General features: G+C 40.4%; 1 protein-coding gene across 7 annotated transcripts in view; it reads left to right on the plus strand.

The window, feature by feature from the left end:
- The window catches only part of cnot1 (CCR4-NOT transcription complex, subunit 1), a 238370-nt gene that overhangs the window by 37840 nt on the left and 185992 nt on the right, over nucleotides 1-14538 (plus strand). For all 7 annotated transcript variants that reach the window (XM_063066591.1, XM_063066590.1, XM_063066593.1 and 4 more), the window contains 3 exons: nucleotides 1199-1297; nucleotides 13892-13960; nucleotides 14052-14106. In XM_063066591.1, the coding sequence (XP_062922661.1) occupies nucleotides 1199-1297; nucleotides 13892-13960; nucleotides 14052-14106 (223 nt within the window). The remainder of the gene's footprint in view (nucleotides 1-1198; nucleotides 1298-13891; nucleotides 13961-14051; nucleotides 14107-14538) is intronic.

Consider the following 14538-nt stretch of genomic DNA (forward strand, 5'->3'; position numbering starts at 1 on the left):
GCCTCTTAAAAGTGTATTGATTTGAATTGACTTTATTTCTTACATCCTTCACATACATGAGTAAAAATCTTTGTTACGTCTCCGTCTAAATGTGCAATGTGCAATCATAGTAATTTATAATAAATAGAACAGTCAATATAATATAGAGTACACTCAAATCAGTGTGAATTAATCAGTCTGATGACTTGGTGGAAGAAGCTGTCCCGGAGCCTGTTGGTCCTGGCTTTTATGCTGCGGTACCGCTTCCCAGATGGTAGCAGCTGGAATAGATTGTGGTTGGGGTGGCTTGGGTCTCCAATGATCCTGCGGGCCCTTTTTTCACACCTGTCTTTGTAAATGTCCTGAATCGTGGGAAGTTCACAACTACAGATGCACTGGGTTGTCCGCACCACTCTCTGCAGAGTCCTACGATTAAGGGAGGTACAGTTCCCTTACCAGGCAGTGATGCAGCCAGTCAGGATGCTCTCAATTATGCCCCTGTAGAAAATTCTTAGAATTTGGGGTCCATACCAAATTTCCTCAACCGTCTGAGGTGAAAGAGGTGCTGTTGTGCGTTTTTCACCACATAGCTGGTGTGTACAGACCACATGAGGTCCTCAGTGATTTGGATGCCGAGGAACTTAAAGCTTTTTACCCTATCAATCCCAGGTCCATTGATGGCAATAGGGGTTAGGGGTGCAGTAGTTTCTTCCTTTCTCAAAAATAAATGTGATAGATCATGTGAGGCCTTTACACAAGCAAAATTTAATATGTGAACTTGAAATATCTTTGCTACCATTTTCCACAGGGATGCTTAGTGCATACTATAAATTTCAGAGTTGAATTACAATTTACTGTTATGTAATAGTATTAATCACAATTCAAGACCAAAGATAGTAAAGGAATTCCCTTTTCATGAACAGTGGCCACAGAGCTGATAAGTTGCTTTGCCTTTTGTCAAGAAGGTGCTCGATACTATTGCATTCTTTAATTAAAATTTCAAGAAGAGCTGAGTTAGGTTTTGAGGAATTGTAAGTCAACAGTGCAGAACCAAGGTTTGCTGAATTTATATTGTGCAGCGGGGTTCAGTGAGTCTTATCCAAATAATTTAAATGATAGATTTTATTGTTTGTCTGAAGTGCTTGAGTGTTTATCATTTGGATATGACTATGCTATCTTGGAGTATTCTAATCACTTTTCCAAAAATCTCTTGTTATAGACTCAGTTTCTGATTCAGGAGTGTGCGTCGCTGATTACCAAGCCTAATTTCATCTCGACGCTGTGCTACGCCATTGACAATCCATTGCACTATCAGAAGGTAGGTACTTGTTACAGGTAAATAAGTTGCTTGTTCTATGATATGTCAATTTGAAGTTTCCATTTTTGCCTGCATCTGAAACATTTTAATCATCAATATTCTTTTGAACGTTATAGTGTATATTTAGAATTTAAGTCCTGTCATTGAATTTTATTTGCCACATGGAATTTGAGACTGTTCATTTGCAAAGTAGAATGGCAGTTCTATTTATCTTACTAATTTAAGGTTAAGTTTTGGCTTGGTTTGTAGTTTTGCAAGTAAAGCCTTTCAATCACGAGTTTCCTCATTGCTGATCCCAGTCTAGTTGTCACCTGATATTCTCAGCAACAAACAATCTGTTGGAGGAATTCAGGTTGAGCAGTATGTGTGGAGGGGGTTGAGAACGTGAGTGAATCGACAAAGTTTCGGGTACTGAGAAAGAGAGGGAAGCTGTTAATTTTTTCAGTCAATAGTCTTTCATGATTGAAATTGAGGGTCTCTACAGTTTATTTTCTCAATGCAGATTTTGTATTGTCCCTGTCTTGTTTTTAAAGGTGGTGGTGTGGAGATGCACCTCCACCGAAGGAGGTATAAGGTGCTCCTTCCCTCTGCTAGCCTGCAGGTCACTCTTGGGCAAGGTGTAGCACCTATTTAGGCCTCTGATTGGGATCACATGAAATCATGGGAACAGGTGGTGCATATCTCAAATCCTGGTTATGTGACCACTGATGCCAGGCAGACATCTCTCAGAATCAGGTTTTGTTATCTCCGACATGTGACGTGAAATTTGTTAACTTACCATGAGCAGTTCAATGCAATACGTAATCTAGCAGAGGGGAAAAAATTAAGTAAAATTTAAAAAAAAATTATAATTAAGTCAATCAATTACAGTATATGTATATTGACTAGGTTAAAAAAAATGCAAAAACAGAAATACTGTATATTTAAAAAAAAGTGAGGTAGTGTTCATGGGTTCAATGTCCATTTAGGAATCGGATGGCAGAGGGGAAGAAGCTGTTCCTGAATCACTTGAGTGTGTGCCTTCAGGCCTCTGTACCTCCTTTCTGATGGTAACAGTGAGAAAAGGGCATGCCCTGGATGCTGGAGGTCCTTAATAATGGACGCTGCCTTTCTGAGACACCGCTCCCTGAAGACGGAGCTGACTCGATTTACAACCTTCTGCAGCTTCTTTCGGTCCTGTGCAGTAGCTCCTCCATACCAGACAGTGAAGCATCCCGTCAGAAGGCCCTCCACAGTACAGCTGTAGAAGTTTTTGAGTGTATTTGTTGACATGCCAAATCTCTTCAATGAATTATAGCTGCTGTCTTGCCTTCTTTATAACTACATCAATATGTTGGGACCAGGTTAGGTCCTCAGAGATCTTGACACCCAGTAACTTGAAACTGCTCACTCTCTCCGCTTCTGATCCCTATATGAGGTTTGGCATATGTTCCTTTGTCTTACCCTTCCTGAAGTCCACAATCAGCTCTTTCGTCTTACTGACGTTGAGTGCCAGGTTGTTGCTGTGACACCACTCCACTAGTTGGCACATCTCACTCCTGTACGCCCTCTCGTCACCACCTGAGATTCTACCAACAATGGTTGTACCGTCAGCAAATTTATAGATGGTATTTGAGCTATGCCTAGCCACACAGTCATGTGTATATAGAGAGTAGAGCAGTGAGCTAAGCACATACCCCTGAGGTGCGTCAGTGTTGATATGTTATCATCAATCCGCACAGGTTGTGGTCTTCCAGTTAGGAAGCCGAGGATCTAATTGCAGAGGGAGGAACAGAGGCCCAGGTTCTACAAATTCTCAATCAGGATTGTGGGAATGATGAGTATTTCCTCTGAAGAGTATTGATAATGGCTGAGGTCACTGCTCTGAAGAAGATAATGGCAAACCACTTCTGTAGAAAAATTTCCCGACAATCATGGTCAAAGACCATGATCGCCTACGTCATATGACACAGCATATAATGTTAATGACAAAGCATATAATGTTAATGACAACTATTAAGAATCCTATGAACTTTGTTTGCCCCCACACAAGTTGTATTTTAGTTATTCTCTTTACTCAGCCTCCAACTCCGAGAGTTGGACAAGCTCAGAAGCCTTAATATTAAAGATAGAACCTTCCTACTTTATGTGACGATGCAACACTCATATTTTACTAATGGCCTTTAAGGTTTTTAAAAATTTGCAAATTCAGTATTGTTCAAAAGTCTTAGGCATATTAAAAAAATTCTTTAAAGTGATTAATGATGCTGTCAAAGTAATGAAACAACAAGTTTCTAAACATCAAAAAATTTACGATAAAGAGCAGTAAACAGTAAAGATAGTAAATCAATTAATATTTAGTGAAATCATCCTTTGCCTTTAAATCTGCAACTATTCTCGTAGATACACTGATGTGCAGTTTTATAAGAAGATCGGCTGGTAGGTTGTTCCGAGCGAGAACTTTCCACAGTTCTTCTGTAGACCTTTGCTTTCTCTAGGCAGTCCCAGACAGCCTTGATAATGTTGAGATCAGGGCTCTGTGGAGGCCATAGCATCTGTTGCAGAACTGCTTGTTCTTCTTTTCCCTGAAGATAATTCTTTATCACCTCGGCCATGTGTTTGTGATCATTGTCCTGCTGCAGAATGAAGTTGTGTCCAATCAGACGCCTCCCGGATGGTATTGAGTAATGGATGAGAATCTGCTTGTACTTTTCAGCATTGAGGATTCCATTGACTATGACCAGATCACCAACTCTTTGCATAAATACAGCCATAATCCTCTGCCATGTTTTGCTTTGGATGCAAATACTCATCCATGTAGTGCTCTCTAGCACAAACTGCCTTTTGTTTGAGCCAAAAATTTCAAATTTTGACTCGTTAGTCCAGAGCCTTTGCTGCCATTGTTCAGTACCCCCACCCCTTGTGTTTTTGTGAGTCTGTTGATTTTCTTTCCATTTCAGAGGAATGGTTTTTTGACAGAAACTCTTCCATGAAGACCCTTCTGACAAGACTTCTCTGGATTGTAGAGGGGTATACTTGGGTTCCAGTGGTTTCTAGGAGTTCAGTGCTGGACTACTTCTGATTTAGGAGGGATGTCACTTTGATGTATCTCTCGTCTGTTGCACCCAGTTTCGGAAGCTGATCACTGCGTTTCTGGTTCTCAGACTTTCCCATTCTTTTGTGCTTCTTCAGAAGAGCTCAGGCAGCACATCTTGAAACTCCTCTCTCTTGTTTGATTCCTTCTATGCCCATTTCTGTTTTAGTTAATTTTATTCATTTGACTCGTCATTGATCATTAACATCCTGTTTGTTATCTTAGTTTAATCATGCACTGGGCGACATACCTACAAAGTAATTAATTTTAATTTGACAAGTGGTCTATTACCTAGTGTGTTACTTTCTTTAACAAAATAGAAACCTTTCTCTTAATATTAATTTTTTTGGAAAATTAATGTTTGGAAATTTAAAATTTGTTCTTTTGTACTGACACAAGAATGCAGAAGACAAAAAAATTAACATCTAAAACAACATTTATATAAAAAATCTAGGGTGCCTGAGACTGTTGCACAGTACTGTGATCAGCTTGTGTTTTCTGTGCTGAAGATTTTGTTTTAGTTCCAGTGATTAATTATGGCTCAGAATCTTCCATCTTGAGTATGCAACACTCAAGATGGCAGATTTTTTTTCCTGTCAAGTGCCAATTATGTTGATTCTTTAAGTCATTCTTAACAGCATGGCAGGATTATGTCTATGGAAGTTAAAATGGTGAAAATGTGTCCCTAATCATCAATGTTCTAAAAAGCTTTGGCGATACAGTCCTTAATCCAGTAGTTTTAATTAGAAAAAATATTACAATACGATGTAGCTGTTGTTAAACTGTGAGAATGCAGGTTAAATTTTCTCTAACTCCTTTAGTATAGCTCCCCTATTTGCATAGAAACATGAACTCAGAGATTGAAAGAATGATAAGGGCATTTGCTATGTATTTTTAATGTTCCTTTAAAACAGCCTTAACAGCTTGGTGCACCAGTTATCCAGATCATTCATAGGATATTCTGAGAAAGGAATTGATGTGATAATGTTAATTGCAAAAATGCAGTTTGTGACCCCGGAGGTTCTCAACATTGCAGAATCAATTGAAATTTTAAAGTCTGAAAGCAATGGAATTATTAGTTTAGAGACTTGGAGTAAACCTGGGCAAATGAAATTCTGACCAGCCACAAACTAACAGGCTCAAGTGAGTGAACAGTCTACATCTAGTTTTGTGTTCCTAGTACAGTGCAACATAATGGAAATCTTAATATCTTTAATATCCAGCAGTCATTTGAAATCATTTTGACTTGAATACTTGAGTTCACGATGGATAAAGCTATCGTTCTCCTTTCTGGACCTGTGAATCTTCCAATTCCCTTCTCACTTGCAGATTCATGTTACCACCAGATGGCAGCCAGATTTCAGGATAAAGGTTTCATAAACCTGGATTACCAAAGAGCCCATATTTGTCTCTTTTATTAATGTTAGTATTGTGTACTAATGAAGCTTTGTATTAGATGTTGCTTTGTTATATTATTTTTGAGCATGATTACTTTTGCAGCACTTATAAAATTTACTTTCAAAGCAGAAAGCTATTATGCTTAATGCTGTTACTCCTGTTCTAAAATGCAAATCCTTCTGTTACATTTTTAAAGTTTTTGAATGCTTCATTGAAATCTTGTTTTTGTGTGTACTGGAATGTACGTTGAAGAAATTAATCTGTTGGAAGTTAATTGCACTTAATGCCTTACTTTCACTGCCTTGGAACCTTTATCCATAAGGGTAGTCATTGTTTTACATGAACAGTAATTTGCATATTTTCAGTGAAAAAACAAAATTATTTTCCATCTTATGTGAAAAGGTTTTAAAACGGGGTTTTAAACTCCCTATACCGACTATCTTGCTGGCAAGTGTGCAGTCTCTGGTGAATAAAATGAATGATCTCAGAGCCAGGGTGCTGAATCAGAGGGACATTAGGACCACATAAGTCCTTTGTTTCACGGAATCCTGGTTAACCCCTTCCGTACCGGATGCAGCGATTCAAATCGACGGGTTTACTATACTCGGTCAGGATAGATCTATAGAGTCTCTCAAAAGCAGAGGTGGAGGAGTATGCCTCATGATCAACTCTTCTTGGTGCACAAATGTATCAGTGCTGTCCCAATTCTGCTCAGCAGACCTGGAATATCTACCAGCTATCTACCATCTTTTTTTACCTACCACGGGAGTTCTCTGGGATCATTTTGGTAGCAGTATACATTCCACCTCAGGCCAATGTCAGTCAGGCTTTAGATGATCAGAGCAATGGGATTAACATGCACGAAACAGCGCACACGAACATCTTCACTGTTGTTTTGGGAAATTTTAACCAGGCCAGTCTGAAAACAATCACCAAGTAATTACCATCAATGGATCATTTGCAAGACCAGAGGAAACAAGACACTGGAACATTGCTACACCACCATCAAGAATGCCTACCGTGCTGTTCCACAGCCTCACTTCGGGAAGTCTGATCACTTAGCTGTACTTCTACTCCCTGAGTATAGGCAGAGACTGAAAACTGCAGCACCAGTAGTGAGGACCAAGAAGGTATGGACAAGGGAAGCACAGGAGTGCCTACAGGACTGCTTTCAATTGGTGGACTGGACTGTACTCAGGGATTCATCTTTGAACCTGGATGAGTATGCTGCAGTTGTTACCGACTTCATTAAACCCTGTGTGGATGAGTGTGTGCCTACAAAGACTGAGGGTACATTACCAAACCAATAGCCATAGATGACCAGGAGATAGGTATTCTGCAGAAGGCTAGATCTGTGGCATTCAAGTGTGGCGACCCAAGCCTGTAGCAGAATACCAAGTATAATTTGTGGAGGGCTATTTCAAGGGCAAAGAGACAATTTCGAACGAGGTTGGAGGCGACATCGGAAGCACGGCAACTCTGGCAGGGTCTGCAAGACGTTACTTCCTTCAAAGCGAAACCTAATAACTTGAATGGCAGCGATACTTCACTACCAGATGAATTCAACGCCTTCTATGCCCACTTTGAAAGTGAGAACACAACTACAGCTGTGAAGATCCTTGTGATTTCTGTCTCAGAGGCCGATGTTAGACTGTCTTTAAGGAGAGTGAACTTTCGCAAGGCATAAGGTCCAGATGGAGTATCTGGTAAGGCTATGAAAATCCGTACCAATGAGCTAGTGGGAGTATTCAAGGACATTTTCAACCTCTCACTGCTATGGGCGGAAGTTCCCACTTGCTCTAAAAAGGCAACAATTATACCATTGCCTAAGAAGAAGTATGTGAGCTGCCTTAATGAGAATCGTCCGGTAGCACTCACGTTGCTAGTGATGAAATGCTTTGAGAGGTTGGTCATGACTAGACTGAACTCTTGCCTCAGCAAGGACCTGGACCCATTGCAGTTTGCCTATTGCCACAATAGGCCAACAGCAGACACAGTCTCAATGGCTCTCCACACGGCTTTAGATCACCTAGACAACACAAACACCTACGTGAGGATGCTGTTCATCGACTATAGCTCAGCATTTAATACCATCATTCTCACAATCCTGATTGTGAAGTTGCAGAACCTGGGCCTCTACCTCCCTCTGCAATTGGATCCTCGGCTTCCTAAACGGAAAACCACAATCTGCGGATTGATGATCCCATCCTCCTTGCTGACAGTCAACACTGACGCACCTCAGGGGTGTGTGCTTAGCCCACTGCTCTACTCTCTATGTACACATGACTATGCGGCTAGGCATAGCTCAAACACCATCTCTAAATGTGCTGACGATACAACCATTGTTGGTAGAATCTCAGGTGGTGACGAGAGGGCCTACAGGAGTGAGATATGCCAACTAGTGGAGTGGTGTCACAGCAACAACCTGGCACTCAATGTCAGTAAGATGAAAGAGCTGACTGTGTACTTCAGGAAGGGTAAGACAAAGGACCACATGCCAACCCTTTATAGGGATCAGAAGTGGAGAGAGTGAGCATTTTCAAGTTACTGGGTGTCAAGATCTCTGAGGATCTAACCTGGTCCCAACATATTGATGTAGTTATAAAGAAGGCAAGACAGCAGCTATACTTCATTGAAGAGATTTGGCATGTCAACAAATACACTCAAAAACTTCTATAGATGTACCGTGGAGAGCATTCTGACAGGCTGCATCACTATCTGGTATGGGCGGGGGTGGGGGCGCGCTACTGCACAGGACTGAAAGAAACTGCAGAGGGTTGTAAATCTAGTCAGCTCCATCATGGGTACTAGCCTACAAAGTCCCCAGGACATCTTCAGGGAGCGGTGTCTCAGAAAGGCAGTGTCCAATATTAAGGGCCTCCAACACCCAGGGCATGCCCTTTTCTTACTGTTACCATCAGGTAGGAGGTACAGAAGCCTAAAGGCACACACTCAGTGATTCAGGAACAGCTTCATCCCCTCTGCCATCCAATTCCTAAATGGACATTGAAACCTTGGAGACTACCTCACCTTTTTAATATATAGTATTTCTGGGTTTTTTTGCAAGTTTTTTAATCTATTGAATATATGTACACTGTAATTTTTATTTTATTCATTTTTAAAAATCTCTTCTATATTAGGTATTGCATTGAATTGCCACTGCTAAATTAACAGATGTCACGTCGCATGCTGGTGATAATAAACCTGAGTCTGATTCTGATATCTTCCCACTCTGCTTTGCAGTTTATAATTAAAACATCCTTTTCTTGCAGTTTAGCTGTCTGCCATCTCTCACTGCTTTGTCTCATTCTTGCTGGATCATATCCTGATTTCATTTTGTCATTACTAATGCATTGCCTCAAATGATTGGTGGGTTGACGGATTCTGTTCTCGCCTCTGGTATTGTTGATTCTTGAATTATTGAAGGATAAAACGTTTGAATCTTCAACTAGATGGTCCCAAGTTATTGGTATTTGTTCAGTTATATCTACTATGTCGCCCTTGTAAGTGGTGTTTTCAGAATGAGACGATGGTATTTGAAATGATTTGTAGGACTTTAAGAATTACATTAAACTAAATAGCATATAAAGACTCCTTACCCTATATTCGTACAAGTCAATTAGTTTGTAACATTGAAAAATAATAATTTTATTATATAAAAAAATCTAACTCACTACCAAGACCGCAGCTGATTAGTAGGAATAAAAGAGAAAAGATTGTTAGTCATCATCTGTGCTTTAACAGTAAATCAAAGGTTTTGAAAATAATTCAGAAAAAGTCCCCACAATGTTTGAAAGTCTTGATTAGATTCAAAGATTGAACATTGAATCTTCTCTAAATTTAAACATGACATCACACCACGTAACCATTCATTACAACAGTACATTGAGGGTAAAATAATAGTGTGGAATACAGAGAAAATGTGCTGCACGTGGACAGCAAGGTGCAAGTTCACAAAGGAGTTTTTCGAGGTCAAGTCCATCATATTGTGTTAGGGAACCATTCTTAGCAAGAGGATTTGAATACAGATTCAGTTACATGAAGCCTTGGCAATACCACATGTGTTATTAAATGCAGTTTTGTTCTTGTCTAATGAAAACGAATAAAACATGGTTTACCAGACTGATTCCTGGCGTGGTAGGACTACCATATGAGGAGAGAGTAGGTCAACTAGGTTTGTAATCACTCTGAATATGAGAAGAACAGGAGGGGATCTAATTGAAGGTAACAAAGTTCTGACATACCTAGACTGGTTGTGTGGAAAATATTTCAGGCTGAAGTGGATAGAATGAGGTGTCACAATCTTGGATTACATGGCAAGAGATCTGGACTGAGATCCATTGGGGTTTGTGACCTTAGGCCATACAAGGAGATAAACAAATATAAAACACAAAACATAAAATGACAGAGGGAAAGAGGGGCAATGTGGTATTTGGTGTAGAGAGCCACAAGGGTATTGAATGGCAGAACAGCTCTAGGGCAGAATGGTATTTACTGAGTTTCTGAGGGTAGATCACTCATGCAAACTTTCCTTTATGACTTGAATAAGTAACTCCTGTCATGGGTGTTGGGGTATGCTGAGGCTTGTTGAAGATTTAGATTGTACTGGGGTTAAGGCAACAATTTGTTTCTCTGACTGCATTTGACAAAATAAAGCCTTCAATCTATTATAATCGCCAAAGAATTTATGGAATAGAATCTCTTACCAGCTCTTCCTTCAGTTAGTCCTGACGAAGGGTCTCGGCCCGAAACGTTGACTGTACCTCTTCCTAGAAATGTTGCCTGGCCTGCTGCGTTCACCAGCAACTTTGATGTGTGTTGTTTATGGAATAGAAACTATGTTTGACTGATTTATTGAAGTTCTCTGAGAATCTTTTATATTAGAGAAGATAAGGTAGGAGTCAATAGATGTGGTATACTGTGATTTACAGAAAACTTTCAAAAAACTCCCAATCAAAGTTGTTAACTTTGAGTTTATGGATCTAAGAGACCAGCATGATTTGAAAGATGGTTGCAGATAGTAGGAGTATTGGCAAACTGAAGTTAGTGGGGTGTCAGAGAGTTCAGTACTTTAGGCCAGCTCTTCATTGCTACAGAGTTTGGATATAAGGATAAATATGTTCTTTTTATGATTAATAGACCGATAGTTATATAACTACAGTTATATAGTCAGATGATGCCTGGACTAAAGAAGGCATTGAGATGTGCAAAGCACATAGAAGGGACTCAAACAGGGTAAATGCAAAGAAGATGTTTCCCTTGGCTAAGGGATCTAAAACTAAGGGGTTGGGAAGAGGAAGAAGTGAAGAGATTTCATGACTTTGAGGGATGTGAATTTTTGGAGTTCCGTACCTATGAGAACTGTAGCACATTTGAAGATGAGAGATTTTTGGGTATTTGAGGAATCGGGTGATATGAGGAATGTCAGAGAAATGGTGTTGATGTAGAAGATCAGCCATTATGTTTTTGAATGACAGAACTGATTAACTTCTGGGAAGAAAAAGTGCATCTAGCTGGGGTCAATAGCAGGGTGGGTAATGAAGCCCTTATTTATCAGATTTTTATTATTTTGATCAATTTGTTTCATATTGTTTTATATGAAGAGTTTGCACTGAGGAAAGTACAGTATGCAGTACCTTTGAGTTTAAGGAAGCTTCATGATCAGAAGTGAATGTCAGTGAATGATCAACTTGAATCCCAGTGGATTCCCAGTAAAATGCTAGAAATGTGCAGAATTATTGTTTTGGGCATAACTTTCTGTTGAAGGGCTTTTGTCCTTCCTGAAAAGTTGATCCTTTGTTTTACAGTTGATTCAGATGTAGTTTATTTCAGTTTTTGTTTTTAAATTTCAATTGTAGTACTGGTGTCCCCTGCTTTTCGAACTTTAGCTTTACGAAACCTCACTGTTACGAAAGACCTGCATTAGTACCCTGTTTTCGGTTTCAGAAGGTGTTTTCACTGTTATGAAGAAAGGCAGCACGCCCCGAGCAGCCGCTCTGCCCCAGATTCGGAACGGCATTGCTTAAACACGTTGTGTTGAGCAGCCGTTAGCAAGATGAGTTCAAAGGTGTCGGAAAAGCCTGAAAGAGTAAGGGTGTTACACTGAGTGTAAAACTAGACATAATTAAGCATTTCGATCGTGGTGAATGAAGCAAGGACGAAGTGAGTTTAGCTTGTGGAAGTTGACGAAGATGATGTTGAAGAGGTTTTGGCATCCCATGACCAAGAACTGATAGATGAAGAGCTGATGCAATTGGAACAGGAAAGGATAACAATCGAAACCAAATGCAGAAAGTGAAGCAACTGCGTGAGCTTTTCGCTGCAGTGATAAAGTACGACTTTAATTTTGAAAGGGTACATAGGTTTAGGGGATATTTGCAGGATGGTTTGAGTCCTTATAAAGCACTGTATGATAGAGAAATGTGCGGGGCTCAGCAGTCAAGCAAGCCTTCCACATCAGCCACAGCAGACGATGAACCTCGACCTTCGACATCGAGGCGGGCAGTCATAGCAGAAGATGAGCTGCCTGCCCTGATCGACGGTGAGATGACACCCCCGTGTCCCACCACCCCAACACCCGGGCCCCGGACAGATACTGTACTGATTCGCGAAGAACGCAGTGGTAGTCGGGAGGCACACAGCACATCTTTTAAGAAAAAAGCCGAAATAAACATGCTAATTAATTAGGTGCCGCCTCGCACGTAATTGTCGGCCCAGATCAGAGGAGATCTGTGCAGGCAATCGTTGTAGAGAAGTATTTCTACTTTATATAGGCTGTGTATTTATCATATCATTCCTGCTTTTACTACATGTTACTGTTAATCTAGGTTTTATGTGTTATTTGTCGTGATTTGGTAGGTTATTTTTGGGTCTGCGAACGCTCACAAAATTTTCCCATATAAATAAATGGTGATTTCTTCTTTGCTTTACGACATATTGGCTTACGAACCGTTTCATAGGAATGATCTACCTTCGGATGGTGGGGGAAACCTGTATTTAGGCTTTATTTTCTTTTTGTCTAATCCAGGGAAGTTTGGCCAGGTGGATTCAGAATTGGCTTGCCTGCAGAAGGCAGAGGGTCGTGCTGGAGGGAGTACATTCAGAGTGGAGAATTGTGACTAGTGGTGTCCCACAAGGATCTTTTCTGGGACCTCTACTTTTCGTGATTTTTATTAACGACCTGGATGTGGGGGTAGAGGGGTGGGTTGGCAAGTTTGCAGATGACACAAAGGTTGGTGGTGTTGTAGATAGTGTAGAGGATTGTTGAAGATTGCAGATAGGATGCAGAAGTGGGCTGAGAAGTGGCAGATGGATTTTAACCCGGAGAAGTGTGAGGTGGTATACTTTGGAAGGACAAACTCCAAGGCAGAGTACAAAGTAAATGGCAGGATTCTTGGTAGTGTGGAGGAGCAGAGGAATCTGGGGGTACATGTCCACAGATCCCTGAAAGTTGCCTCACAGGTAGATAGAGTAGTTAAGAAAGTTTATGGGGTGTTAGCTTTCATAAGTTGAGGGATAGAGTTTAAGAGTCGCGATGTAATGATGCAGCTGTATAAAACTCTGGTTAGGCCACAATTGGAGTACTGTGTCCATTTCTGGTCACCTCACTATAGGAAGGATGTGGAAGCATTGGAAAGGGTACAGAGGAGATTTACCAGGATGCTGCCTGGTTTAGAGAGTATGGATTATGATCAGAGATTAAGGGAGCTAGGGCTTTACTCTTTGGAGAGGAGGAGGATGAGAGGAGACATGATAGAGGTGTACAAGATAATAAGAGGAATAGATAGAGTGGATAGCCAGCGCCTCTTCCCAGGGTACCACTGCTCAATACAATAGGGCATGGCTTTAATGTAAGGGGTGGGAAGTTCAAGGGGGATATTAGAGGAAGGTTTTTTACTCATCGAGTGGTTGATGCGTGGAATGCATTGCCTGAGTCAGTGGTGGAGGCAGATACACTGGTGAAATTTAAGAGAGTACTAGACAGGTATATGGAGGAATTTAAGGTGGGAGGTTATATGGGAGGCAGGGTTTGAGGGTCGGCACAACATTGTGGGCCAAAGGGCCTGTACTGTGCTGTACTATTCTATGTTCTAATTGAACCTATGTTTCTGTTTCTACTTTAGAGTCTGAAACCTTCGCCCCACCTGTTTACTCAGCTTAGTAAAGTGCTCAAGTTAAGCAAGGTCCAAGAGGTAATTTGTAGTTTCACAGACTTCTTGTTTTTCTTCATTTTAAAATTTACTGTCAACATAAACTAAGCTACTTCCATTTTTGGGCTTTCAGGTTATCTTTGGCCTCGCCTTGCTGAATTCTTCTAGCTCAGATCTGCGAGGGTTTGGTGAGTTGTTTGTTTATAGTAATATTTTCAACCTGTATTTGAAAGCTAAAAAAACAGTAAATTTGTTGGATATGGAAACTTCACCTGAACTTAGCTACATCTACACTATTAGGGTGATAGCACTCGTGGCATGAAGTATTAACCTCTGTTTAATTCATTGTGTAGAACACAAACCTAGATATAAATTGAATTAATTGCTCAAGAATTCTTAGAGTGGAGATTTTAAAAATAAGTTACAATAGCACTGCCAGGTAGAAGTGAAGTTGTAAGTACATGAGAAACTACAGTTGATAAACTTGGTTCAAGGTTCTCCCAGGCAAAGCTGAATTTTCTTTGGGAGTTGGATTGTGATTATGCTTGATTTGCGTAACTGCTTAATTTAAGCAGATTGGTCTGGTTAAAAAAACTGGCAATACACAGTTTCCAGATGCA

Source organism: Mobula hypostoma, chromosome 14 (assembly GCF_963921235.1).
Source record: "Mobula hypostoma chromosome 14, sMobHyp1.1, whole genome shotgun sequence".
In the NCBI taxonomy this organism is placed as follows: Eukaryota; Metazoa; Chordata; class Chondrichthyes; order Myliobatiformes; family Myliobatidae; genus Mobula; species Mobula hypostoma.